At 56.7% G+C, this 26,970-nt stretch overlaps 1 protein-coding gene across 2 annotated transcripts; it reads left to right on the top strand.

Moving 5' to 3' along the window:
- The first annotated feature begins 69 nt into the window (after positions 1-69).
- LRRC8A (leucine rich repeat containing 8 VRAC subunit A) lies at positions 70-26,559 on the top strand. 2 transcript variants are annotated; one of them, XR_014293311.1, is made up of 5 exons: positions 70-190; positions 3,293-3,399; positions 17,496-19,660; positions 22,122-22,288; positions 24,659-24,747. XR_014293311.1 is itself a non-coding variant. In XM_082612913.1 (4 exons), the coding sequence occupies exons 3-4, from the start codon at positions 17,504-17,506 to the stop codon at positions 24,932-24,934; spliced, it is 2,433 nt and encodes an 810-aa protein (XP_082469039.1). In that variant the 5' UTR covers positions 70-190; positions 3,293-3,399; positions 17,496-17,503; the 3' UTR covers positions 24,935-26,559. The 2 variants fall into 2 exon arrangements, 1 of the variants encoding a protein (XP_082469039.1); XM_082612913.1 differs by lacking the exon at positions 22,122-22,288 and having other exon boundaries at positions 24,659-26,559.
- The last annotated feature ends 411 nt before the right edge of the window (positions 26,560-26,970 follow it).

The raw sequence follows: 26,970 nt of genomic DNA, 5'->3' as shown, positions 1-26,970 counted from the left end.
CAAAAAGATGGCAACGCCCTGGTAGCCCCTTTCGCGCCCGAAGGTGACGTCACTTCCGGGGCGGAGGAGGCTGAGTGGTGCAGTGAGGGACAAACAAAAGGAGGCGCCGGAGGGGCGCAGCCGCTGGCGGCGGGACATAGCAGCAGGGCCTCGGGGCTGCCGGCTGGGCGGCCGCGCGCGGCGGGCCCAGGTGAGTGGGTGGGGTGGGGAAGGGGGTGCGAGCTGTCACCTCTCGAAATCCACTCCTGTACGTCCCCGGCCAGCTGCCCGGCCCCGGGCACCCTGGGTAGCTTGGGCTCTGCCCGCCAGGGCCGGCTCCCTGGGGACCTCCCGCGGCAGCTCCGTTCGGCCTACCTCCGGGTTCCCCATCCCCCGGGTCACCGGGGCCCCCCCGCCTCTCCCTGGTGCCGCGGCGCGCGAGCCCCCTCCCAGGCACCCCAGTGCCTCCCTGCGCTCTACATAACCGGGAGTTTCCGCCTCGGCTCCCCAGGTCCCCTTGTCATCTCCTGGGTTCCCCCAGATCCTCACCCCTCCACACACACACGCCCCCCTTACTAGAGGTTCCACCTCTGGGCTTTCTCCTTGGCAGCTTTTTTTTCTGTTTTCAAAGGTTCCCCTTGCTCTCTTCTACTGGGTTCCTGGCCCCCTCCTCTTCCCTTACACCCCTCCCTCCTCTTGACTGGGCTGGAACTGTGCCCTGACTTGGGGGCAGATCCCTGGCTAGGCTCGTGGGGCCTGTCTGGGCTGGGGTTGCTGGGAAGCCCAGTCCAGGGTCTGAGGCTCCGGACCCTGCCGGTGTCCTGTGCATCCAGATGGGCCTGAGAGCCAGGTCTGATGAGGTCTGGGCTGGAGACCCAGCAAAGTTGGCTCCCCAGCTGAAGCAGCATAGCCGCTGGTTCTTGAGATTCATGATGATTCTGCTCCTTTTGTTGACTACTTCTTTCCCCTGGTCTGGACTGGACTGAACCAAGATTGGGCTGCTTCTTAGCTGATGCACATGCTGCCTTTTTTGGAAAGGAGGAGAGATGGTTGGGGGGTGGCTGGCAACCTCGTCCTGGTGGGGACTTGGCTGGAAGGGTGGGGCCGCCCCTTGGTAACCATGCTCCCCGGAGGGCTCTTCTCCTGCCCTACCCCCGGAAGCCTTTTGAGGATGAGGAGGGAGAGAGCTTGGGGCGGGAAAGGGAATTTGGGCCTAAATTGTGGAGGAAGGATTTGGGGGAGCTGAAAGGCTCCCAGGGGCCTCTCCCACCTTCTGCATTAGGAGTACCTTTTACCCCTGACGAACTGTATCCTGCCCTTTGCGCAGAGTGGCAGACAGACAGACTGGAGGCAGGAGGAGGAGGAGGTCTGAGGTTGGTGATCCCTCCTGTGGAGGGGATGGGGGAGTGAGAGCTTTGTTCAGAGGGACTGGGCAGTGCCCACGGCTCAGTCACACTGGCATTGCCTTCGTGAAGGTCAAGTTTTCCTCTGGCTCAGGAGGGGAGGCAAGGACAGATGACAGTGCTGGAGGACTGGCTTTTGGAGAGGTGCTGGGGCATGAATGACTGGCCCCTGCCTCCCTGTCTTCCCAGTTTTAGAGATTCTTTGGTGTTAGCTCTAATGCCCGTCTGCCTTCCGGGGGCTGTGAGGCACAGAGCAGGAGCCCAAGAAATATTTGTGACTTCCCCCTGGAACTCAACCAAATACTCCATCCCTTGGGCACACCCACTAGGAAGCTGTTTCCTCTGCAAACTTCGAATAGCCTTTCTGGACAGTGGAGGCTCCTGAGGATGTCCCAGTAGGTCAGAACTCAGGGAGCTGGCTTGGCCTGGACCTCACCCACAGGAGTTGGAGCGAAGGGATCGGCCTGCTTCCTGACTCTCCTGAGAGTGGAGGTGATTCTGGGTTTTCACAGGCTTTCACGGGGAGTCAGGTGGGTTGGATTTGGGGCCCTGGAGCCCAGCACACCATCTCTCCATCCCTTGACTCATTCATTCATTCATTCATTCAACCATCCTTTGGTAAGTGCCTGGTCTGGGCCAGGAATGGCTACAGTCTGGGAGGAGAGGCAGACAGAAATACGTTGATACAGTGGCCAGCATAATACTGGAAATATTACAGAGGCAGCCCAGAGGAAAGAGGCATTAGCTGTGGGTGAACGTGTAAGGGGTGTTCAGCGTGTGTTTCCTGGAAGAGGAAGGGTTAGAAGAGTCAGTGCCAGTGAGTCCAGAGGCCTGAGTTCTGGGCCTGTCTCTGTCATGGGCGAGTGACTGGCTTTCCCAGCCTCAGTGGGTATCCCTCTCTTTGCCAAGGAGGGTAGGGGTAGGGGTAGGGGCTGGCTTCCATGGCTTCTGTGCCTTTATAGACCCAGGTGCTTCACTGTCTAGCTGCCCTCATTCTGTGTGGGATTGCCGGACTGTCTCCCTGTGAGGCTGGAGACCATCTCCTGCTTCTTTCCTCCTAGCACAGTGCCTAGCAGTGAGTAGGTGTGATAAATGTTCAGTGGTGTAAACAGCTGAAAGGCTTCACGATCCCTTTGTCTGTGTAACCACGCCTCCCCGCCCCCCTTCCTGCTAACTCTTCCTTATCCTTTGGCCTTCCTTGATGGCTGGGCCACACTCTCGCAGCGCCTGGCTGGTTTAAATACTCCCCCTACCCTGCTGTAGCCTGACCACACTTCTCTCCCCACCCCCCTAACTTGTCTTGTTCACTCCTGTGAACAGTTCTGAGCAGAGTGCCTGGCATGTAGTAGATGCTCACTAAACGCTTCTTGACTATAGATGATGGTTGGGTTTTGTGTTTGAGTCGAACTCATGTGTCTGGGTTGAGGGTATGTCTCTGCCTGGATCCAGCTCACCCTGCTGTAGCTCACCTCTCGCCACTTCCCGCCTCCGGTCCTAGATCCAGCCAGGAACACTCAGCAGGCTCTAGATGTCGTGTTCTCTCCCCTCCAGGCAAACGTGCTGGTCCTTCTCCCTGGAATGCTCTCTCTCCAACTGCCACTCTTCCCCAGCAGTCAGCTCAGGCAACACCCTCTCTGGGGAGCCTTCCCTGACCCTACTAGTCTAAGTCTAGTGCTTCTTCCATGTTCCCGTAGGGCCGGGGCTCCCCCAAGCAGAGCTCCGGGCTCTCAACAGCCAGTTGTAATTGTTGCCTTGGCATATCCCCCGCAGACTGTCTGATTCTCTGTCATCACCCCAGAGCCCAGCCCAGGCCCTGCACCGAGCAGGGGCTCCGAAACTGTCGGCAGCACAGCAGGTAACGCTGGTAGTCACACACGTCCCTACTGACTGTAGCTCTTGCTTCCTTGTAGGGAGGCAGCTTCCATGGAGCAAAAGGAATGCCAGGACCCTGCCCAGACAGATGTGGGCCAGCCTCAGCACCGACAGCCAACTCGCAGATAGCAGAGCCGTCCTCAGGGTAAGGACTGGGCCCCCACCCTCCAGGCCAGCCACGCCTGAGCGGGTGCCTGGAGGGCAAAGGGTGGTGTCTCTGTCCCTGCAGCCCTTTGCTCTTCTCTATGGAAGGCCTGGGCTTCTAGGGCAGAGATGCCGGAAAACAGAATTCTTCCTCCTCCTGACTCAGTGGCCAGCTGAGTAGAACGTGGTTGCCATACTCAGGCTGGCGTGAACTTGTATGGCGAGCCCCTGGTTTTTGTCACTCTGGGTGGTTGTTCATGCTGTCTCGTGACCATATTTCCTGAGGTGTGTTCTGTGGAGCACCAGTTTCTTTGGTCACAGTGGTCAGGTGACTCTGGGAAAAATACCTTGTCGTAGTCTGTGCTGCAGGACTTCTCAGAGCCTTGAAGGATGGCTCAGAGCTCACTGAGAGCATGGCGAGTCTCTGAGAGGGGGCTAGCGAGTCGTGTTTCCCCACACTTATTTGATCACGTGGACGTCTTTGGGGACAGGGGTTCCTCGGCCTGTGCTTTGGAAAACAGTTTCCAAAGGCAGGAGCGTGCACTGGTTAGGACCCAGACTTTGTAGTCAGACCTGGGTTTGAGTCCCAGCTGTCACGTGCTCGACAAGTGATTGTGGGCCAGTCACTGTACCTCTCTGAGCCTCAGTTTCCTCATCTATGGAAAGAGGATAATATTAGCACCTTGCCTCCCTTTAGGGTATTTTGAAGATTAAATATGTTGATATAGGGAAGGTAGCACAGGGTGTCCTAGAACGTGTTCCCTAATCATAGCAGGTGTATGTATAAGCTGCTTAATAATTTGTAAAACAAACCTTATCAGTGACCTCAGGGAGTGGCCTTGATCCCCCGTTTACAGACATGGAAACTGGGGCTCAGAGGGAGGAAGCAACTTGCCCAAACTCATCGGGAAGAAGGCAGGGATGTGGGACCTGAGCCAGGTCCTGGAATCCTGGGCTGGGGTCCTTTGTTCTGTGTCCGAGGGCTCCCTGCCTCCACCTCTCCCATCTAGGCTTTTTTTTTTTGGCGGCTGCGTTGGGTCTTGCTGTGTGTGGGCTTTCTCTAGTTGCGGCGAGTGGGGGCTACTCTTCATTGCAGTGCGTGGGCTTCTCATTGTGGTGGCTTCTCTTGTTGTGGAGCACGGACTCTAGGCGCACGGACTTCAGTAGTTGTGGTGCGTGGGGCTCAGTAGTTGTGGCTCGCAGGCTCTAGAGCACAGGCTCCGTAGTTGTGGCGCGTGGGCTTAGTTGCTCCGAGGCATGTGGGATCTTCCCGGACCAGGGATCAAACCCGTGTCCCCTGCATTGGCAGGTGGATTCTTAACCACTGCACCACCAGGGAAGTCCCTATAATGTCTTGATTTTAATGTCATGTAGAAAGTGAGAGTCTCCCTTGATCTCTATCTCCAGAGATTTGAGTGAGGAGGGGTAGGTTCTCCCACATGTACTTTTACCATTTGCTTAATTTCCTAAAACCAAGTCCTGCTAGATCTGCTGGTTTGCAGCTTGCTCTTGTTTCGTTTAATGGTCTGCCCTGGACCTCTTTCCCAGGCGAGGGTAGAGCTGTGGGTGAGTCCTGTCAGCTGGTCCTGACATGCTTCCGTTCCTCCCGCCCCCACTGCCCCCCTGGCTCCCCATTCTGGGGTTTGTGAGCTGTTTGTCGGGGCATTTTCAGCAGCAGAGGGGGGTGGGAAGTGCCTGATGTGTAATTTTGTTGACTATCCTGTTTACTGGGACAAGGTCAGCAAACCCCAGCCCTGCCCTGTAGGAGTTTCCTGTTGGTTTTGAGGAACTCTTACCTCCCCCCGCAAGAGGGGAAGCCTGAGCCGAGGTCTCTGGCCAGTGATGAGCAGGAAGCAGCAGGTCCTACTTATCTGAGATCAGAATTCCTCCTCTGTGCCAGGGAGGAATGGCATGGGCCAGCCTGAGAGGTTTTGGCCTCCAGGTTTTGGCCCTCCTCTGTCTGCCTGAGGCAGGGGCTGCTGTGTTGCGTTGGCCTGAGCCTGGCCCTGAGTCCGTTCACCTGGCTGTCCTGGTGGACGGCCCGATCTTGGTCCCCCTGGACGCTCCTCTCAGGTTTTAGCCTTGAGGGTGGACAGGTGAGGTGATGGGGTTGGGGGCAGGGGGGGTGTTGCCCTGGGACCTGGGTCTAGAGATGCTCTGCTGGGGTGTAGACACCTCAGGCCGGGTTTCGGCAGGAGGAACCCCCGGCCTGGCAGCCTGGCTCGGCAGGGACCACCCTGGGAGTGAGGTCTGTGCAGAGGTGCATCCCTCGGCTCGCGATGTTCAGCTCTCCGTCCGGACCCTCTCCCTGTCCCCTGTTTCTTTCTCCCAGTCTTTGCTGGAGTCTTTTTCCTTCTGGCACAGGCCGCTTCCTGTGGGAGCCCGGGAGCTGGCCTCTCGGTGGACGATGCCCTGCTCGCCCTCCTTCCAGCGGCAGAGCCTTCACGTCCACGGTGGCCGCGGTCCGAGCCCAGGTGGCGCGCCGGTCACTGTGAAGTTTGCCATCTCACCCGCCATCGCCTCCTGGGTAAGGTTGTGTCACTTTTACAGGCGAGCAGACCAGGGCTCGAGGCACGAGGGCTCCGCCCAGAGTCGTACAGTTCAGGTGGCAGGGCCGGGATGTGAACCCGGGTCTCTTTGCCTTGGCAGCCTGTGCTCTTTCTACCCCACCTTCCGTTTGTCTCTTTCTCTAGGTTCTTGGGCTTCGGGGTGCTTCAGAGTCTCCCGAGAGCTTGTTCAAAATGCTGGTTCCCCTGGACCCATCACCGCAGGCCTGCAGAGTCCGAGTTGGGGGGTGGGCCCAGGAACCTGCACTTTGAAGACAATCCGCAGGCTGTCGTGAGGCTGGGGGTCTTCCGACTGTGCCGGCCAACACTGACCAGCGCGACTCTGTCGGAGCTGGTCCCCACCAGCTGCCGCCAGAAGGCTCGCCCTTGGTGTGGGAGCGGGGCTGGGCTCCCTGAGGCCCTGGATTTCAGTGTGTATGTGCGAGCGGATGAGGTTTCTAGAACAGCTTTTACACCCAGCCACAAACATCTCCCTGTGCGCTTTCCCGACGCGTTTCTACTGCATCTCACATCTCGTAAAAAGTTCTTTGTTTAACCGTCTCTTGAGGACTTAAAACCTCAAAATTAAATAGACACTGCGATACAGCCTCGTGCTGGGAGCCGTGTTCCACTGGTGTAAAAGTGGCTGTAAAATTCCATGGCTCTCACATGGCACCTGGGCACCCTCAGAGGCGCCACTGCCAACCTCATGCCCCCGGCAGAGTTGGCCTGTTGGCAAACGTGCTGACTGGGTGGGGTGGCATAGGAATCCTTCTGTCACATCTCCCGGCTGGTGCCCTGGGTCAGGATCCCTGGGGGCAGCCCCCCACCAGCCCAGAGAGCCAGGCAACAGACGGCTTACCCTCGGCCAGGCCCCCTTGGTCCCAATCCCCTTGGATCTCAGCAGATGAGTCTGCGGCCTCCCTTGGGTGCTCCTGCCCCCTTTTCGTACGCTGTCTAGGAAAGCGGCGCTGGTGTTCAAAGCAGATCAAGGCCCGTCTTCAAGGCCCTTCTGCCCACCATGGGCCCAGACCCAGCACCTAGCTTCCGGGCTCAAACCCAGAGCTGGGCTCCCCCGCAAAGTTTCCTGAGTATGGCCTGCTAGAGTTCCCTGCAGAGACCTTGATTCCATGTACCCCTCTGGAAATGGGGGTCTTGTCCCAGGAAGCATTTCCAGGGTTCTCTGGGTGCCCAGGTAGGTCCAGGAGACCTGCTGGCCTTTGAGACAGGTGGGCACAATGGAAAGGCAGACCTGGGTGATCTTCCCCACCATCTTCTTCTAGCTGTGTGGCCTTGGGCAGGTCAGTTAACCTCTCTGGGCCTCAGATTTCACACCCCTAAAGGGACTGATAAAACCTCCCATGATGGTAACAGCAGCTGACGTTACAGAGTCTTACTGCGTGGCAGGCCCTGAGCCAAAAGCTTTCCGTGGGCCGCCTCGTTCAGTCCTCTCCACTGCCCTACCAGGAGTAGACTCAGCGGCCACTTCATGGATGAGGAAACCAGAGCCCTGGGAGGGAAGTGACTTTCCCAAGGTCACATGCTGGTGAAGTGGGGAGCCGCCGTACCTGTGTTCCTGGAAGTTGGGGGCCGAGGCCCAGGAAGTGCCAGGCACAATGCTGGCCCGCAGTCCACGTCAGTGACCCGGAGCTCATGTCAGTAACACGCCAGCCTGGTGGGGTGAGGGGATGGCCTGAGCCTCAGGCCTGGCCTGCTGCCTGTGAGTGCTTGGCTCGGGGAACCATTGCGGGAAGCCCCAGGTGGGTGTCCTTCACCTGTCACCCTTCCCCCCCACCCCTGCCAGGCCACCTGTACCCTTGCAAGTTTGCATGAGGAGCATGAGGACCAACCTGTTTGGGAGGCCCAGCCCACATGGAGAGGAGTTTGGAACGGAAACTTGTTCCCTCCCCCCTCCCACCCTGGGCGTCTCTCCTCTTCTTTCCCCGGAAAGTGAGGGTGTGCCCTTCTACGCAGGGTGCATGGAGCCAGGTGGTGCCCCCAGCCTGCACTCTCCCCGGCTGGGTGTGGGGACCTCCAGGGCAGTGCCTGTGCCGGGGCGGGTGCGGCCGTGTGCACCAGAGCGGGCCCTCTCCTCCCCTCCTGCTCTGGGGGCAGAAGAGGCCCCAGGGTGCTGACCAAGGAGCAGATTCACAGGCCCAGAGCACTCCCAGGACAAGCCCCGTGACCCAGTGTCTTCCTCCAGCCTCTTGGGTATGGCCCTTCCCCCTTCCCTGGGGGAGCCTTGGAGGGACAACCTCCCCAAGGTACCAGGAGGGACGAGAGGTGGGGTGAGGGGCGCAAGCCTCCTACCTCCCCTCCCTCCCGCCTGGGAAATTTTCCCAGCCTCTCTATTTGGGCTATAACAAAAGGCTCTCTGTGCCCTGTTTACCCACAGCCTAGCCTGCCTGCCACGGCTCAGGTGTGAAAGCCAAATCTCTGCAGGCCAGCATAGGGGTGGAGCATGCTTGGGTGGTCGCCCAAGGGGGCAGCGTGTCATTTCTTTGACTTCTTTCCCCATCTGTGAGAAGCTGCAGGAGGAAATCAACAACGTGGACCAGGCTGGACACCTGAGGGGTGGTTCTGCGAACCGCTCACCAGCTCTCTGTCTCTGTCCTGTCCTGGGGTCCTGAGCCTGGGCTCCAGAAGTTCAAGGCCATTGAGTATGGTCTCTGAGTCCTGGGAGGCCCTGGGGGCCTTGGGGAAGCTTGGAGGTATTTGTGCTTGTGGCTTAGCGCTCTCCTGGGTGTCTTCCCCCACTAAATTCTGGGTGGGTTTCTGCAATGGCATGTGGGTTAGGATAAGTGTAGTGCACCTTCCTCTGTGCCAGGCCTTGGGTTGTCCCATAATATGTGCATTATGTTATTTTTAATTCTCACAATAAGCCTCTGAGGTACTGTAATATTCCCATTTTACAGGTGAAGAAACTGTGGCTTAGAGAAGAAAAGTCATTCGTCCCGGGGTCTGAGCTCACTCACCCTGAGGTTTTGCTTCCCTGCGCCCTGTCGAAGCGTGTGTGTTACCTGGGTAGGGCAGGCAGGGGCAAGCTAACCTTTTTCTTACATGATAGATGGCAGGTACTTCTCATAAACTCTTTTACAATATTTAGAAACGACTCAGTGAGGGAGGTCTTTTGTTTTTTTCCCAAGTCTTTTTTTCTTCTCACAAAAGTAGCAAATTTAAGTACCACATACTGGAATCATGAAGTATTTGTCGTTTTGTGACATTTTATACTGTTTTATCATGCATGATACATCATATATTTTATATGCTGGTCAACATCTTTTATTTTATTATTACTTAATATCCCTTGGACATCTTTTGGGTCACTGTATACAGATCTGTGAGGTAGGTAGCACTGTTCTTATTTTAAAGTTGCAAAAACAGAGGCTTGGGCTAAATAATTTGCCTGGAGTCATGGAATTATTTCATGCTTGAGCTGGATTTGAACCCGTGTCTCCCCAGTTCTGAAGCTATTGCTCTTCACACTCCCCGAGGTCTGCCTGCCGCCACGGGGAGGAGAGGGGCTCTCTGGGTTGCCCTAGTTCTGCTGCAGGAACCTGGTCCTGCTTCTCTGCACCTTCGTGTGCTGCACAGTGGGAAGGATCTAGCTGCATCCTACGCACTTCTGCATCTCCCTGGGGCAGGGCAGGACCGGGCAGGGGTGATGCTGAATTCTGCAGTGTCCTCAAAGGCCGCAGGTGCCTCTGCGCCAGCCAGGAGCAGGCCAGTTGGAAGGAGGACCTGAATCTGCTGCCCTGGCGATCATCTAGTAGAGGCTGCCACCAGCTGAGCCCAGCAGGTGTGAGGACCAGAGAGAGGAGCAGCCAGGAGTAGAAACAGATGCTTGTTCCGGTAAATTTTGTATGAAATAGTTTAAGCACACATGAAAGTTATAAAACTAGAGCAGATATCTTTGTACCCAGGACTCAGCTTTGTTCGACTTTCATGTTTGGCAATAATTGCTTCAGACACACACACACACACACCCCTTCTCTCTCTCCCTGTCTCAAATCATTTCAGGCACAATTTAAGCCTCTTCTCCAATCCCATTTTCTTCCCTCTCTAGGTGAAATTAGCATCTTGGTTTTGGGGCTCTCCATGCATGTGTTTATTTATTTATGGCTGCGTTGGGTCTTCGTTGCTACACGCGGGCTTTCTCTAGTTGCGGTGAGCGGGGGCTACTCTTCATTGTGGTGCGGGGGCTCCTCATTGCGGTTGGCTTCTCTGGTTGCGGAGCACGGGCTCTAGGCGTGAGGGCTTCAGTAGCTGTGGCACATGGGCTCAGTAGTTGTGGCTCGCAGGCTCTGGAACGCAGGCTCAGTAGTTGTGGCACATGGGCTTAGTTGCTCCGTGACATGTGGGATCTTCCCGGACCAGAGCTCGAACCCGTGTCCCCTGCATTGGCAGGCGGATTCTTAACCACTGAGCCACCAGGGAAGCCCCCGTGCATGTGTTTATACCTTCACTACACTTGGATATGTACATTACAGAAAACCTTATATAAGGTATGTATTATTCTATAGCTTGTTTTTGGGTTCAGCCTTGTTTTGGGGTCTGTCCATGTTGGTACGTGTAGCTAAAGTTCACTAACTTTACTGCTTTAGCATTTCACCGGATGCTTAGAGCAATTTATATTTTCTGCTGTTGACGGACATCTAGGTTGTTGATTTTTTGCTATTAGGAACAGCTCCGGAGCGATCATTCTTGCCTGTGGCTTCATGCGTATGTGTAAAGTGACTCTAAGATCTTTCCCTGGGAGCAAAATTGCTCCGTTGGAGGATGCATACATACATTCTATCTCCTCATTTAAGAATTCAACATTTTTGCCAATCGCAAGGGAGAGAAATGGCATGTGACTGTCTTAATTTGCATTCCCCGATTAGTAATAAGATTAAGAATTGTTTCATCCATGAATTTCCTTTTGTATTTTTCTCCCATAAATTGTCTAGCCATATGTTTTGCCATTTTTTGCCTGTTGGATCGTCTTTCTCATATATTTGTAGCAGTTCTATATTTGTTCTGGATATTAATCCTTTGGTAGTTATACCTATTGCAAATATCTCCTCCAGGTCTGTGGTTTCTTTTCATTTGTTTATTATTATGTCCTTTGATGTGCTTGCATTTTAACTTTAATGTGATCAATAGATCAATCTCTTCCTGTAAGGATTTGTATTCTTTGTGATAAGAAATCCTTCCATGTCTTAAAGACATCGAGATGGTCTCTTAGATTTTTCTTTAAACACTTTCAAGTTTTACTTTAGGTCTTTAACTCATTGGAATTTATTTTCCTGTAAGGAGGTAGATGGGGCTATGCTTTTTTCATGTGAGTAACTAAGCCAGCTCCTTTCATGGACACCCATTTTTTCCCCCGAACCTGCATAGCCGACCCTGTCATGTCCTAAGTTTCCAGAAATTTCGCGGTCTGTTTCTAGACTCGCTCTTCCAGTCCTCCGGTCCATCCATCCATCCCTATATCAGCACCACACTGGCTGAATTCCTAGAGCTTTATAGTAAGTCTCCTCCCACGTTATTCTTCCAAATTGTTTTAGCTATTCTTGATCCTTTGGCATCTTGATTTTTTTTTTTTTTTTTTTTTTTTTTTCCCGTACGCGGGCCTCTCACTGTTGTGGCCTCTCCCGTTGTGGAGCACAGGCTCTGGACGCGCAAGCTCAGCGGCCACGGCTCACGGGCCCAGCCGCTCCGCGGCATGTGGGATCTTCCCGGACCGGGGCACAAACCCATGTCCCCTGCATCAGCAGGCAGACTCTCAACCACTGCGCCACCAGGGAAGCCCTGGAATCTTGATTTTTTAAAATCTTTTTTCTTAATTACCTGAGTAACATATGCTTATAATAGAAAATAGAGGTAAGTTTGGGGTGAAAAAAGATTATAAACAGGTAATCTCACCGCCAATATTTTTCAAATATACGTCTAAGTTATTGCAGGAGGCTTATTACTCTATCACAGTTTTGTTACCTACTTTTTGCATTTAACATATTTTGTCATGTCATCAAGTGTTTTGCTCTAACATGTTTTCATTATTTCATAGTATTCCATCATCTGATCATTTAATAGGTATTTAACCAATCACCCAGTAACAGGCATCTAGATTGTTTCCAGTTTTCCTGGGGTATAAATAACACCGTGATGAATGTTCCTGTGACTAAACCTTTGTCCCAGAGTCTTTCCCTGACAATTGCCAACCTCCCTCCTACTTCCTCTCCCTCCTGGCTCAGCCCAGTTCAGCAAACCTTTACTCTACCTTCGGTATTCTGGGCTCTGCACAGAGACTGGGATGAATCTGGAGTGGTCCCCATCCTGTAGGGCTCCCAGTCTACCCCCATCCCCACCCCTTGGTGGTCTCTTGCCCATGAGCTTTACCTGGTACAGCCAGGGTGAACCCCACCTCACTGGTAGGTGTCAAGCCCTGACCTCCAGGAGGGCAAGTCTGTAGCTTTAAACAATGCATCTGTTCTGGAAGAAGGAGGATTAGCTGGACTGGAGCTCAGAGGACAGCAGGGCATGGGGCCTTTTTGTCTTTCTCAGCCACCTCGATTTCAACCCTTTAATCTTTGCCCTCTATTCAGGATCCTCTGCAAATTCTCCATCTCTTGGGGCAGAGATCTGATCGGACCCGACTCCCCATCACCCTCCCGAGATTGCCCTCTGAGAGCCACAAAAGAACACCTGAACTCTCCACCTGAGAGCTTATTTTTTTCTTTCTTTTCTTGTAGACTCTATTTATTTTAAATTCTGTACTACTTTTCAATCACAAAGGTAAGGCATGCTGGTAAAAATTCCAGTTTCCTTTCATCCTGCCTCCTATTCCCACTCTAAGAGGGAGCCGTTCCCCAGGTTGGTCAGGGTTTATCAGCATGGGATTGTATTTATTTATTATTCTGGATCTCGCTTTTTTCCAAAATGGCATTACATACAGAGCTCCTTTATTCTGCTGAAAAGGCCCTGTTGTATTCTAGAGGCTTCTTTAAGGGACCAGGATCTGCTTTCTGCGCGCCTCCTTTGTGCCTGGCCCCACCTAACTCTGCCCCTTTGCCAGCTGTCAGGGCAGGTGTCTTGGGTGCTTTTCCTCCTTCCGTTTCCTTCCTTCGTGCTCAGGTTCTGCGCTCTTTTCATCTACCCATCGACTGCCTGTTGAAGTCAGGATTGCTGTCGGGGGCCAGGTCTGCATCTGTCTTAGCCTCATTCCACAGATGGGGGAACTAAGGCTTGGAGAGGTGAAGTCATCTGCCCAGCATCACTCCATTGCTGAGTGGCAGAGCCCAGGCTGGCCCGGCTGGCCCTCTCCCTCCAAGCTCCCATCACTGTTCTTCCTTGCTCTCCACCTGCCTGAGATCCCCCCAACAGGCTGTCGGGGAAACCTCACTCCTGTGACTTCCTGACAGTCCTGAGAGCTTGGCAGGGCATCTGTTACCGTGTGCATTTTATGGATGGGTAACCAAGTCTTGGCCGCTGGAGGCGCCTCTCCCTCCCTGTTGGCTGTCGGCAGGGACTGCCGGGACCAGGGAGTGTCTATGGTGGTGCCAGTGGGAAGGGAGGTGTCAGGGTGGGCAGAGGCCTGGATCACTGTGCCCCCTGGTACCTTGACCACCTCATACAAAATGTGGGCACATCCATGACAGATTCTCTGTTCCCTTCCTGATGGGGAAACTGAGGCCCCAGGAGAGAAGCTGTTGCACACCTCTGCTAGGGGCAGTCCTGGCTGCGGAGGACCGGAGGTCCTCTCACTGCCTACAGGAAACTTCCTGAAAAGGGAACTTTCCGTAACTAGGAAAACAGGCCCCTTTTCCCTTATGGTGCTTTCCTGACCACCCCCAGGTGTGCCCTGGGGCAGCTGTCAGCTGGGACCTGCTCCATCTGAATGGCTTCCTGGAAGGGCGACTTGTCAGCGCTCCACCCCAGCACTGGGTTTGAAGGTGGCCTCTAATCCCTGACAGGCAGTGTGAAGTTGGGCACGTGACTTCTCTCCCCAAGCCTCAGTTTCCATATCTATAAAATGGGCATGAGGAATATTATTCAGCCTAGAAAAGGAAGGAACTTCTGGCACCTGCTAAGACATAGATGAACCTTGAGGACATTATATTAAGTGAGAGAAGCCAGTCACAAAAAGACAGATATTGTATAATTCTACTTATATGAGATACCTAGAGTAGTCAAATGCATAGAGATAGAAAGGAAAATGGTGGTTGCCAGGGGCTGGGGAGGTGGGAATGGGGAGTCGTGTTCAGTGGGGACAGAGTTTCAGTTCTGCAAGGTGAAAAGAATTCCGGAGATGGATGGTTGGTGATGGTTGCGCAACAAAGTGAGCGTGCTTAATGCCACTGAACTGTTATGGTTAAAACACTAAAAATGGTTAAAATTGTAAATTTTATATTTTGTGTATTTTACCACAATAAAACTGTTGTGAGAAAAAAAGAAAGGGTGCCAAAACAGTGTGCACCTCTTGGGCTCCTGAGGATTCTGGGCTGGGCCGTCATTCTCAGAAGGGAGCTGTTCCCCCCAGGGCCCTCAGGGGCGGGCAGGAACCAGGAGGGGGCCCAAAGCTGCCTCAGCTTCCTCCCTTGCCCCGCCCATCTGAAGCTGTGGCCCCGCCCACCATCCAGGCCCCGCCCTTCCCCACCCCACTTCTTCCCCATCCTTCCTCAGGCGCTCTCTTGATAGCTTTATTGAGCACCTGCTGTGTGCGGTAGACCCTTGTCCTCCAGCAGCATCTGGAGGAAGGGTTGAAGGTTGATGACACCAGCGCGGACTGCCTGCTGCCCTACTCTGTCCTAAGTGCTTTAGAAGCGTGGAGTCCCCTGGGCTCTTCCGGGCAGCCCTGCAAGGAATCTGCCCCTGGCATTTGTGAAGAACCTGAGGCTGAGAGCCAGGGAGGACCCTGCCCGAGGCCAAGGCAGCAGCAGAGCCCTGGCCTGCACACAGGTCACATGCTTTCGGCTGCTGGCTCCGCCCTGTCACCTCCACTCCAGAGGGGCTGCCCCGACCACCTGGCCGTCTCCTCTTGGGGGCCTGTCGTGGGGAAGGCGCAGTCCCTGGCACCCTGGGGACTAAAGCCTGGGCTTTGGCACCTGCACCTTCTTTCCAGATTTCCCCGAAAACGCCATCAGAGAGGGGCAGTGACTTGTCCAGAGTCCCACAGTGAGTTGGTGGCAGAGGTGAGGCAGAAACACGGTGCAGCTAACGGGTGACCCCTCCCAGACAGGTCCCCCACACGAGGCCGGGCCTGCCCTTCTAAGCTGTGTGACCTGGGCCCCTGGCTCTGCCCCTCTGAACCTCTGAGGCCTCCTCAGCACAGTGGAATGGGCGCAGGCCTGGGCTGAGGAGGCACGAGCAGCCTCGGGGACCAGCACAGGACCGTCCCCTGCACGAAGCCCTTCTCAGCAGGGAGGTGGTATCCATCTCTCCTGCCGTAGCCATGGCTGCCCCCTGCCCTGACTCGAGTCTAGTTATTTGGACACTCCTCTGTCTCTCCCACCCCTCCCCACAGGCTCACACTGGCCTGAGAGCCCCCTGAGGCAGGAGCCTTTTATTGGTCACATTTATTACCCATAGAGGAACGGGCCAGGGGCTGAACGGAGAGCTTAGAGCGTGCTTTGAGACAGGTGCTTGGGGGCCGGGGGGCGGGAGGAGCCAGACACGCTCAGTGAATGGGACTGTCTCCTACCTCTTGGAGCCTCAAGGTCCCTCACCTGTGACGGAGCTGTGGACAGTTCCCACCTCAGACCCAGAAGGAGTTAGGAAGGCGACATAAGCAAAGCCCCAGGACAGCAGGGGCCGGGAGACAGCTTCTCACTGGAGAGGCTGAGTGTTCTCCAGTACGTGACCCACCCACACCCCCGAAACAGTGATGTTGCAACCACATCCTGCCTGGTCATCAGCTGCCCCCACCCCCAGCGTCTGGCATCCTGCCCTGGCAGTCTCATCCTGGACTCTCCAGGGGCAGGCTGTTGCACATTCTTGTGCCCTCTGTCCTGGCCCCTCCTACCTTCTGGTCCCCAATCTTTGGGCGCCTGCCTGGATGTGGACTTGGGGAGCCAGGAAGGGAGGGAGGAGTGTCGGGGTGTCTTTCAGCTGGGGGCCGGCTGCGTGATTCAGCAGGCCCTTCCTGGATGGCTGCTTGCCCAGGAGTGTGGGTGGTGTGAGGGGCCAGCTGGTCATTAGAGGGCCCGGGCCTTCCTGTGGGGCAGGCTCTCACCCTGGCCTGTGAGTCCCAGCCTCACCAGGAGGGCTGACACCTGGGCTGGAGCTGCCGGCTCAGGGCAGGTGGTGGTGGTGTCTGCTGGCCTTGCGATGACCTGAGCTCTGGGAACCCCGCGGGTACAGGGAAGCTGAATTCCTGGGCTCCATCTCTTGGCTCTGCCCCGCGTGGGGCCTTGGGCAGGTGGACAGCGAGCCTGTGCAGTGGTGAGAATCCGAGTGGGGAGGTGAAGGGACAGGCCTGAGCTGGATCTCGGTTCTGGCCCTGAGTAGGAGAGTGACGTTGGGCAGGTGACTCTCCCCTGAGCCTTAGTCGTCCCATCTGTGAAATGGGGCCAAAGATAGACCCTGCATCTGGATGTCAAAGGGACCTCACGAGGAGGATTCCATGGTAAGGACCAGCCTGGTGCCTAGCACACGTTCTCTGTTGAGCACCGCTGTTCCCTCAAGGGGTCTAGGTTTGCTTTCCTCCTGTTCTCACCCATCCCGGCGTGCCCGAGGAAGATGAGATGGGAAGCATCTGGTGTTTGCAGGGAGGCCCTGTTTTATGAAGTGTTTGTTACTATTGTCACTATTAATATTATAAATAATCAAAATAATGTGGCCCCGTCCCATAACCTGGGCACCCTTGTGCCTCTCCCAACAGAAACAGACCCATTTGTCAAAACACAGGTATTTAGGGACTTCCCCAGCAGTCCAGTGTTTAGGAATCTGGGCTTCTACTGCAGGGGGCACGGGTTTGATTCCTGGTCAGGGAACTAAGATCCCGCATACTGCGCGGCACAGCCAAAAAAAAAAAAGTGAGTTCATACTAAGCCCCCTCTTCTGCATTTGGCTTTTCTCACACTTTGAATAAATCTCTTCGCTTTTCTCACACTTTGAATAAATCTCTTCGGACCACTGGCACAGCTTCGTGGCAGCTGGTTCTGAGTGAACTGGAAGTTTTCAACTAGCCCCTCTGGTTGGTCTGATCATTAACGGGATGGGGTCTAGACAGGAATTCAGGAATGCTCCTGCTGAAACGTGGGGTCCCTGTGAGGCTGCTTTCGCAGTCTGTCAGCGTGACCTGGATCTCAGTGCTCAGCCTTCCTGTCTATGGAATGGGGAGGCTGCCTGCCTTCCCTCTGGTGGTTTCCCAGCCACCTGGTGAACCATATGGTTTCTGGGCAGAGGCCAATCCGTGGGCCGGCCCATGAGTGTCGCCCAGCTAGTGTGACTCACAGCTAGACTTGAGGTAGAATTTTGGACAGTGGGTCCACTGTCTCCTGCCTCTGACCCCCGGGTTTCAGAAAGCCAGGCCACCCTGCAGTAACCCCCTCCCGTGGGTCCCTTTCAGGTTGAACCATGATTCCGGTGACAGAGCTCCGCTACTTTGCGGACACGCAGCCAGCGTACCGGATCCTGAAGCCCTGGTGGGACGTGTTCACCGACTACATCTCCATCGTCATGCTGATGATCGCGGTTTTTGGCGGCACGCTGCAGGTCACCCAGGACAAGATGATCTGCCTGCCGTGTAAGTGGGTCACCAAGGACTCCTGCAACGACTCGTTCCGGGGCTGGGCGGCCCCCGGCCCAGAGCCCCGCTACCCCAACTCCACCATCTTGCCGACCCCCGACGCTGGCCCCACGGGCATCAAGTACGACCTGGACCGGCACCAGTACAACTATGTGGACGCCGTGTGCTACGAGAACCGCCTGCACTGGTTCGCCAAGTACTTCCCCTACCTGGTGCTTCTGCACACACTCATCTTCCTGGCCTGCAGCAACTTCTGGTTCAAGTTCCCTCGCACCAGCTCGAAGCTGGAGCACTTTGTGTCCATCCTGCTCAAGTGCTTCGACTCGCCGTGGACCACGCGAGCCCTGTCGGAGACGGTGGTGGAGGAGAGCGACCCCAAGCCGGCCTTCAGCAAGATGAATGGCTCCACGGACAAGAAGTCGTCGACGGTCAGTGAGGACGTGGAGGCCACCGTGCCGATGCTGCAGCGGACCAAGTCCCGGATCGAGCAGGGCATCGTGGACCGCTCGGAGACGGGCGTGCTGGACAAGAAGGAGGGGGAGCAGGCCAAGGCGCTGTTCGAGAAGGTGAAGAAGTTCCGGACGCACGTGGAGGAGGGGGACATCGTGTACCGCCTGTACATGCGGCAGACCATCATCAAGGTGATCAAGTTCATCCTCATCATCTGCTACACTGTCTACTACGTGCACAACATCAAGTTCGACGTGGACTGCACCGTGGACATCGAGAGCCTGACGGGCTACCGCACGTACCGCTGCGCCCACCCGCTGGCCACGCTCTTCAAGATCCTGGCGTCCTTCTACATCAGCCTGGTCATCTTCTACGGCCTCATCTGCATGTACACGCTCTGGTGGATGCTCCGGCGCTCCCTCAAGAAGTACTCGTTCGAGTCCATCCGCGAGGAGAGCAGCTACAGCGACATCCCCGACGTCAAGAACGACTTCGCCTTCATGCTGCACCTCATCGACCAGTACGACCCACTCTACTCCAAGCGCTTTGCCGTCTTCCTGTCGGAGGTGAGTGAGAACAAGCTGCGGCAGCTGAACCTCAACAACGAGTGGACGCTGGACAAGCTGCGGCAGCGGCTCACCAAGAACGCGCAGGACAAGCTGGAGCTGCACCTGTTCATGCTCAGCGGCATCCCCGACACCGTGTTCGACCTGGTGGAGCTGGAGGTGCTGAAGCTGGAGCTGATCCCCGACGTGACCATCCCGCCCAGCATCGCGCAGCTCACAGGCCTCAAGGAGCTGTGGCTGTACCACACAGCCGCCAAGATCGAGGCACCCGCCCTGGCCTTCCTGCGCGAGAACCTGCGGGCGCTGCACATCAAGTTCACGGACATCAAGGAGATCCCGCTGTGGATCTACAGCCTGAAGACGCTGGAGGAGCTGCACCTGACAGGCAACCTGAGCGCCGAGAACAACCGCTACATCGTCATCGACGGGCTGCGCGAACTCAAGCGGCTCAAGGTGCTGCGGCTCAAGAGCAACCTGAGCAAGCTGCCGCAGGTGGTCACGGACGTGGGCGTGCACCTGCAGAAGCTGTCCATCAACAACGAGGGCACCAAGCTCATCGTCCTCAACAGCCTCAAGAAGATGGCCAACCTGACGGAGCTGGAGCTGATCCGCTGTGACCTGGAGCGGATCCCCCACTCCATCTTCAGCCTCCACAACCTGCAGGAGATCGACCTCAAGGACAACAACCTCAAGACCATCGAGGAGATCATCAGCTTCCAGCACCTGCACCGCCTCACCTGCCTTAAGCTGTGGTACAACCACATCGCCTACATCCCCATCCAGATCGGCAACCTCACCAACCTCGAGCGCCTCTACCTGAACCGCAACAAGATCGAGAAGATCCCCACCCAGCTCTTCTACTGCCGCAAGCTGCGCTACCTGGACCTCAGCCACAACAACCTGACCTTCCTCCCCGCCGACATCGGCCTCCTGCAGAACCTCCAGAACCTGGCTGTCACGGCCAACCGGGTGAGTGGCCCGTGGCGGGGGTGCTCCTGAGTGTGGAGTCTGCAGCTGTGCTTCCCAGGACCCCCTGGGAGGAGCTGGTTGAAAATACAGATTCCCAGGCCCCCGGACCAGACCTGCTGAATTAGAATCTGGGGGGTTGGAATCTGTTCTGCCGCAGAACGTGGCAGGGTTCACCTGCCAGGAGGGATGGTGTGGTCAGGCGGGGCCTGTCCCCGAGGTGGCCTTGGGCGGGTTCCTCGAAGGCAGTGATGTGCATGGGCAGGAGGTCCACGGCCTGCCCTGCTCTCTCAGAGCTCGGTCGTGGGAGGTGGGGCTTAGCCTGGAGCTTGCAGTGTCTCTCTCAGCTTGTCCTGGACCAGATTTGGAGCCCAGGATGGGCCCACCAGGGACAGAAACTTTGTGGGTGACTGGTGCAACTCCCAGCGCCACTCACACCCTTTCCCCTCTGTGTTTTGAGGGTGGCAGAGGGCAGAGTTGGGCTTAGCTGGGGCTGGTTTGTTACCACTTGCCTTTCTGGAGAGGACATTGTGCGAACCGTTGTGGGCCCGCGGTATTGGAGGCCACGCCCGGGAGACGATCGAGACCTCTGGCGGCTCCTGTGCACCAGCCCCTTGCCCGTCTGACAAGCCCCCCACCCGAGGGCCCCTCCGCGGAAGCAGGCCGGTGGGGGTTGAGGGCAGGTGGTCCTGTGGCCTGGCCTCTGCCGTGGAAACAAAGCCACAGCTGCTGGGGGGACCTCCCCCTGCCCTGCCCATCCCTTCGGGGGCCCTGCAGGGAGGTTGATATCGGAAAGAACGTCTTTCCGGTTTGTTCCTACTCCGAGTGGAAACCCTCTTGCAGTGAGGAGGATGGTATCAGGGTGGACACTCCCGCTGGGGGGGATGGAAGTGAGGCTGGGGGGGATGGAAGCCCGTGGCCGGGGGCTGGGGCACTGAGGGAGATCCAATCCAGCCAGCACCTCTGCGCCTCTGTTGCCGGCAGCAGCATGAAGCCGCCCCGTGGGTTTATGGAGCTCCTGTTCTGTGTCCACCCTGCGCTGGGCACACCCTGCTCCCAGCATCCTGTGAGTCCTCCCGGCAGGAGCTCTCTCCAGCAGCCTGGAGGCAGGCAGCCCCTGAAATGTCCCGTTCTAGGAAAGGACGTGCCTTTTGCAGCATCACCCAGATTGGAGGGTCCAGGCACCCCAGACCTCTGACCACCAGAACCCCTCCCGTCTTCCCTAAGCCTCTCTCCCTGTAAACCACAGAGATTTTGACACATCCTTTCTCCCTCCCTCAAATTATACCCGTGTGCATGTGCGAGAGCGTACAGGGCTGAAGGTCAGATCCCAGGCTGCTTCATTCTGCAGAATCCGCCTCCAGGGCCTGGGACAGGCCCACCGGTCAGGAAAATTGGCCTCCCGGGGAGAAGCCCCATTTGGGGAGCATAGGACAAACACACACCTCCTTTAGCATGTTGAGGGAGACCAAGTGGCTCCCCCAGAGCACAGTGCGGGGCCAGATTGCCCCTGGATTCGGGGCTGACTTGGGCATCCCAAGGACCCCTCGTGGTGCCCGCTCTGTCCCGGGAGCTGCGTGGGCACCAGGTCTTGATGGGCCTTCCCAGCCAGTGGAAGGTGGAGGGTGCGATTCCTGACCTGTCCCCACCCCAGGCGTGGCTGCCAGGTCATGCCTGTTGGCTGAGGTCACCGCGCAGGAAGAGCTGGGGGCAGGCACGCTGTCCTGAGGAAGGAGACCCTCTGACACCCAGTGCAGCATAGTGCTCAATCATGTCCCGTCCCCGCCCGCTGGAATGCCAGAGGCCTTTGTAGGAAAAGAAGTTCACTCGGGCCAGTCCTAGTCAGGCTCCTCCTTGTAGGCAGGAGCCCCCCTCCCTTCCTCCCTCTGGGCCTGGCGGTTCCTTGTGAGCCACCCCGGGCTATGGGCTATGTGTGAGTGGACAGGCAGGGGCGAGTGTGGCCCGGCTCAGGCCCTCGGCCTCTGTTTTGTCAGGTTTAAACTCATGTTAACAAATACCTCGATAAGTGGGCGTCCACTTGTTTGGTTATTCATTGGCTCATTGATTTGGTGAATGGTTTTTGAGCGCTCCTAGTGTGGAGCAGGGAGCTGGGAACCTAGGAACAAAGAAGCCCCCGGCCGCCCATCCTGAGCTCACCTCTCTCAGGGAAAGACAGGCAACCAGCAGTTAGCACAGTGGACGAGACTAGGCTGGGGCACAGAGGAGTGGCCTCAACCCGGACTTACCCAGGGCAGGCTGGCCTCCTGGAGGAGGGGACATCTCACCTGGCCCTGCAGGACAAGGAGGAATTAGCCAGGTGAAGAGGAAAGGGAGAGTCTAGGAGGCTCTGTCCACAGAGAGCTGAGAGCCCAGGGGGAGGAGCGGCGAGCTGAGCCCCTGGAATTTGGACTTTCCCCTGAGGCCAGGGCTTGAGGAGCATCCTGTTCTTCCCACTTGGTTTCAGATAATCTGTCTCACGTCCCTTCCCTCGACCCTCTGACAACAAGGACCTTGGCTCTTTCGTCCAGTGCCTGACGTAGAGCAAAATGTTCACCGAATTCCCACTGACTGAGCGACGAAGGAATATGCTGCCTTGGAATTTAGAGAGCTTGCTGCTGCTGCAACTCGAGGGTACTGGGGGTGGGGCGAGATGAGAGGTCAAGAGCTGATAGGAAGCCCGTGGGCAGCATCGGGCGGGGGCGAGGCCTGGACTGGCAAGGGCTGCCAGGGATGGCGAGACGGACGGAGGTGGGGGAGACTTCGGGGGTGGAATCCACAGGACATGGGTGGGATTGGATGTGGGGAGAGAGAGGTCTGACGTGACTCGAGGTTTCTCACCTGGCTTGCCTGGGTAGCTGGAGGGTCACTGAAGCCAGGTGTGGGACAAGGCACAGGTTTTCAGAGAGGACAGCATAGGTCCCCTATTGGGACATCCAAGGGACCAAGTTGAGTCATCCCCCCAGGCTCCTGGGTGAAGATGGGTCCTCGATGAGGTCACGGGGTTGAAAGGATGGAGGGAAGGGGAGTCTGGCTCGAGCCTTTGGGGTGGACGGCGAAGAGCCGGGCCAGGCAGGAGCGGGTGGGCACACCCACGGGGGAGTCAGGTGAAAGGAGAACAGATGCATGTCCGGTGGATTAGGAGTGACCGCTCGTGGCTCTGGCCAGGTAGTTTCCAGGTTGGGCAGCGGCAGAAGCCAGATCACGGCGGGCCAAGGAGAGAGACAGCGTCTTTCCAAACGGTTTGTTGGGAAGCCTGGAGAGGCTCCTGGGAGGGTTGTCTCTTTTTCAAAGACCGGGTGGACTTGACGGGTAGCCAGTGCTGATGGGGGAGCCGTTGAGGTCCCTGAGGAGGTGGGAGAGGGCGGGATTGGGGTGACGGGAAATGACTTCACACCTTCAGCGCACGAGCACACCTCACGAGTGGCCCGGGTGGGGCACTGAGCCACCGAAGACACCTTCTTTCCTCTCCACGCGCCTGGAAAGAGCTCGCTGCTGGGCTGGGGGGGTGCTCCGGGGAGGGGACGTGTCGGGGGGAGAGCTCCGATGTGAGCCCCAGCTCTGCTACCTGCTGGTCCAGCCTCTCCCGCTCCCTGGCCACTGTCTGCGTCACCAGAGGAGGCCAGTGTCGGGCGCAGTGGGGTCTCTGGGAGGCTCTGGCCCCTCCATCCTGCCAGAGCCCACTTCCCATCTGCCCTCTCACCTTCATGTCCCTGCTGACCTGGAAGCCACCTCTGCCCCATACCTGACCACTGGGCCACGTTGTAGCCCCAGGTCAGGAGTCCCCTTTAAAACAGTCACAGTGTCCCTCATGGCATGGCCTCTGCCTTCTCAGCGGGAAAATGGGGACGGTGACAGAGCAAGCTCCCCGTCACCCTCACATGGGCTCGGGCCCAAGTCCCTTGGCTTCTGCCCTGCTGGAAGTGTCCCTCCTGCCCACCATATCTGAAGGAGGTGGTTGTAGGAAAATAGGCTGAGTAAGAGCTCGTGTTTGTAGCTGATTGCTCACAGGAGGGCGGGGAGGAAGCTGGCTTTTATGGGGCTCTTCCCGTGTGTCAGGAGACACGGCAGGTCCCCACCCAGGCTGCACCATCAACGCTGTGGACAGTTAGAGCACGGACTGTTGAGCCAGATTCGAATCTTGGCTCCACCGCTCTCCAGCTATGAACCTGTAGGCAGGCTGGCTCCTTCAGGGCCTCAGTTATCCCGTCTGTAAAATGGAAAGAGTGTTTACAAAGTACTTACAGGTGGTTCTGAGGGTTCCGTGAGTTAACAGCATCAGTGCTCAGAGCGAACCTGCCCTGTAGTAAGTGGCATGTGGGTGTTGCCCATTATTCAGACTTTGCAAAATCAGAAGGAGGGGGCTCTGAATGGCCAACACTGGGTTCCCCGCACCCACCATCAGCCTGTGGCTTGACAGGTAAGGAAACTGAGGCCCAGGAAGGGGAAGTGATTGGTGAGCTCTCCCCAATTCTCAGCAACAATTAAGGGTATGGAATTTCCTCAGCAGGCTGCTCTGCTTTCATAAATTGTTCTTAAACCAGGCAGGACCAACAGCCTGCCTCCTGGTGAGCCCTGGGCGGTGGAGGAGGGGGTGCAATTGGGAGTAGCTAGCTAATGTGATTTGCTTCTGGGGTGCCAGGCGCTGGGAGACAGCGGGGAGCATGGCACACGCAGCCCTGCCCTCTCAGAGCTCCCTGTCTGGGGGCGACAGGAGATCAAGCAGTTTCACCACGGAAGGGATCAGTGCTGTCCGGGGGACGGACGTGGGTGCCATAGGTTACGAGGAGGTCAGGGAGGCTTCCTGGAGGAAGTGACTGCAGAGCTGAGACCTAAAGAACAGGGGAAAGTTAGCCAGACTTGGGCCCAGATTGTGCTGGTCCCTGGGGTCTGGGGTAGCTAAAATGGGCATCAGAGAAGGTGCTGGTACCCGGGGCAGGGAAGCCCAGAGGCCCAGGTCCGAGGTGCGCCCGCCTCACTTCACACTCTGCTCCTTCCCTGTAGATCGAGGCGCTGCCCCCGGAGCTCTTCCAGTGCCGGAAGCTGCGGGCCCTGCACCTGGGCAACAACGTCCTGCAGTCACTGCCCTCACGGGTGGGCGAGCTGACCAGCCTGACCCAGATCGAGCTGCGGGGCAACCGGCTGGAGTGCCTGCCCGTGGAGCTGGGCGAGTGCCCTCTGCTCAAGCGCAGTGGCCTGGTGGTGGAGGAGGACCTGTTCAACACTCTTCCCCCTGAGGTGAAGGAGCGGCTCTGGAGGGCTGACAAGGAGCAGGCCTGAGCGCCCGTGGGCGCTGAGCACGGGCCGCCCAGAACAGCCAGCAGCGGGGCCTCTGGGGAGGCCTCAGGCCCAGGAGCCCAGGAGCCCCTGACTGACGACCAGTCCAGCCTCTCGGTGGGGGTGGGGCAGGAGCTGGGCCACAGGACCGCCCCTGAGGGGCTGGCCCCTTTCTCCTCGAGACTCATGCCTCATGCCCCACGGGGCAGGCGCCTGAGGGGGAGATCAGAGACCTGTAGTCCATCTCTGAGCACAGTATTTGGACAATCAGGGCCTCCTCCCTGGAGGCCATCCCTGCCCCAGAGGCTGAGCCGACACCAGAGGTCCAGGGACACCTACTTAGTTCTTGGTATTTATTTTCTCCGCCTCCCACCCCCTCCCTCCAGATAACTTATACATTCCCAAGAAAGTTCAGTTCTGATGGGTGTCTGAGGAAGGGTGGGCTACATTTCCCTTTTCCTTTTTTCGGTGGTTTCAAAACCATTTAGGGCCCACCCAGCCTTGAGCCGAGCAGTCCAGGGTGAACCAGCTGTGGGACGGTCACCGCAGAGGTGCCAGGCTGGGCTCTGGTGGCACGGCCTGTGGGAAAGCAGGCCACCAGGTGGAGAGACCAGGCCTGGGGTTTGCCGCAGCAGTTTAGATTTTTTTTTAAGTAAAAAAAAAAAAAAAAAAAAAAAAAATTTTTAAGCTTTGAAAATTGATGGTTTGGGTACTAAAAGAAAAAACTAAAAAAAAAAAAAAAAGGACACTAAAGGCCAGTGAGTTGGGGTCTCAGGGTGGGACAGCAGTTCCCCTTGAGGAGAGCAGCAAGACACTGAATTGTGTTTCCTTCCCCTGGGGTGCAGGCTGCAGGATGTCTTCCGAATCTGCTGTGACCTTGGTCCAGGAGTCTGTAGTTCCTCTCCCCGCCTGGGGCGGGGGATTGTTGTGTCTTGTTTTTGGTGTCTTGTTTTCTTTCTCCTCCATGTATCTTGGCAGGCTCTCATTTCTGTGACTGTTGGCCGAAGGGAATGTTCCAGAGCTTCCAAGAAGGGAGGGGACTCGGGTTGGCTAATCCCCAGATGAACGGTGCTCCATCCCCCCACATCCCTTGTCGCGGTGTTAAGGAGCCCAGGAGCCCAGAGGAGCCCCCTCACCCGGACTCTGTTTTCCCACCTCACGCTCATGAGTTTGCCCAGTGCTACTACTGGCCTCAGCCGGTGACGTCAGTCCTGTCACCACCTGGTCCTTCACAACGGACACTTGGAGGCGGGGCCGCGGGTGAGGAGGTTGCCGCCGGGGAGGGCGGGCTCCCCAGGTTCTGGTTCCAGTTTCTGTCCCAGGCGCCTGGCATGTGCAGCCCACTCAGCGCCTGGTGGTGGCAAGCCAGCTCACTTTAGATCAGTCACCGGGGTCCCCGCTTTAGAAGGGTCCCCACCTTAGATCGATCACTTGGACATTAAGGCACGTTTTAGCGTCTCGTCTTAATGATTATGTCCATTCGTCCATTTGTGTTTTCTGCGTCGTGTCATTGGATGTAATCCTCAGAAATAATGCACACTAGCCTCTGACAACCATGAAGCAATCTGTTACACGTGGGTCTGAACTTGTAGACTCGGTTCAAATATCAAATAAATATATAACAGAAAGTAGCCTCTGGAGGTCTCCATGTCATGGGGGGACCCTTCCCTCCGCTCTCTGAGGCCCGCTCAGCCCCGTGGACTGGTTTGTGGAGTGACTATTTATCGGGCGCCTAGAAGACAATGAACTCTGCTTCTCTGCCTGCCCCGTGAAACCGGAAGCTCCTCGGAGGCAGCTACCGGACACAAGCTGGACGCAGCCCCTGTTCCATATCCGGTGTGGGCCCCACCAGGATCCCACAACCAGCACGTTCTCTGCTGGCTGAGGCCCAAGGTTCGGGCCCTCCTGAGCTTTGATGGGAGGGAGGGAAGGGTGCTGGAATGGGAGCCAGTAGTCTCGGGTCCTTTTCCCAGCTCAGTCATCCCCTTTGTCAAGCTGGGCAAGCCCCTTTCCTCCCGTGCCCTCCACATCCCCATCTG

The sequence above is a fragment of the Mesoplodon mirus genome (genome assembly GCF_964341445.2).
Source record: "Mesoplodon mirus genome assembly, chromosome: 1".
NCBI lineage: Eukaryota > Metazoa > Chordata > Mammalia > Artiodactyla > Ziphiidae > Mesoplodon > Mesoplodon mirus.
The sequence above is the reverse complement of the archived record's forward strand: the minus strand, read 5'-3'. Positions and strand labels throughout refer to the sequence as shown.

Bases quoted from the DNA above. Each gene is read 5' to 3' on its own strand.
- LRRC8A (XM_082612913.1), top strand. From the start codon at position 17,504: ATGATTCCGGTGACAGAGCTCCGCTACTTTGCGGACACGCAGCCAGCG. The intron at 19,661-24,658 runs GTGAGTGGCCCG...CCTTCCCTGTAG, and splicing joins TGGCTGTCACGGCCAACCGG to ATCGAGGCGCTGCCCCCGGA.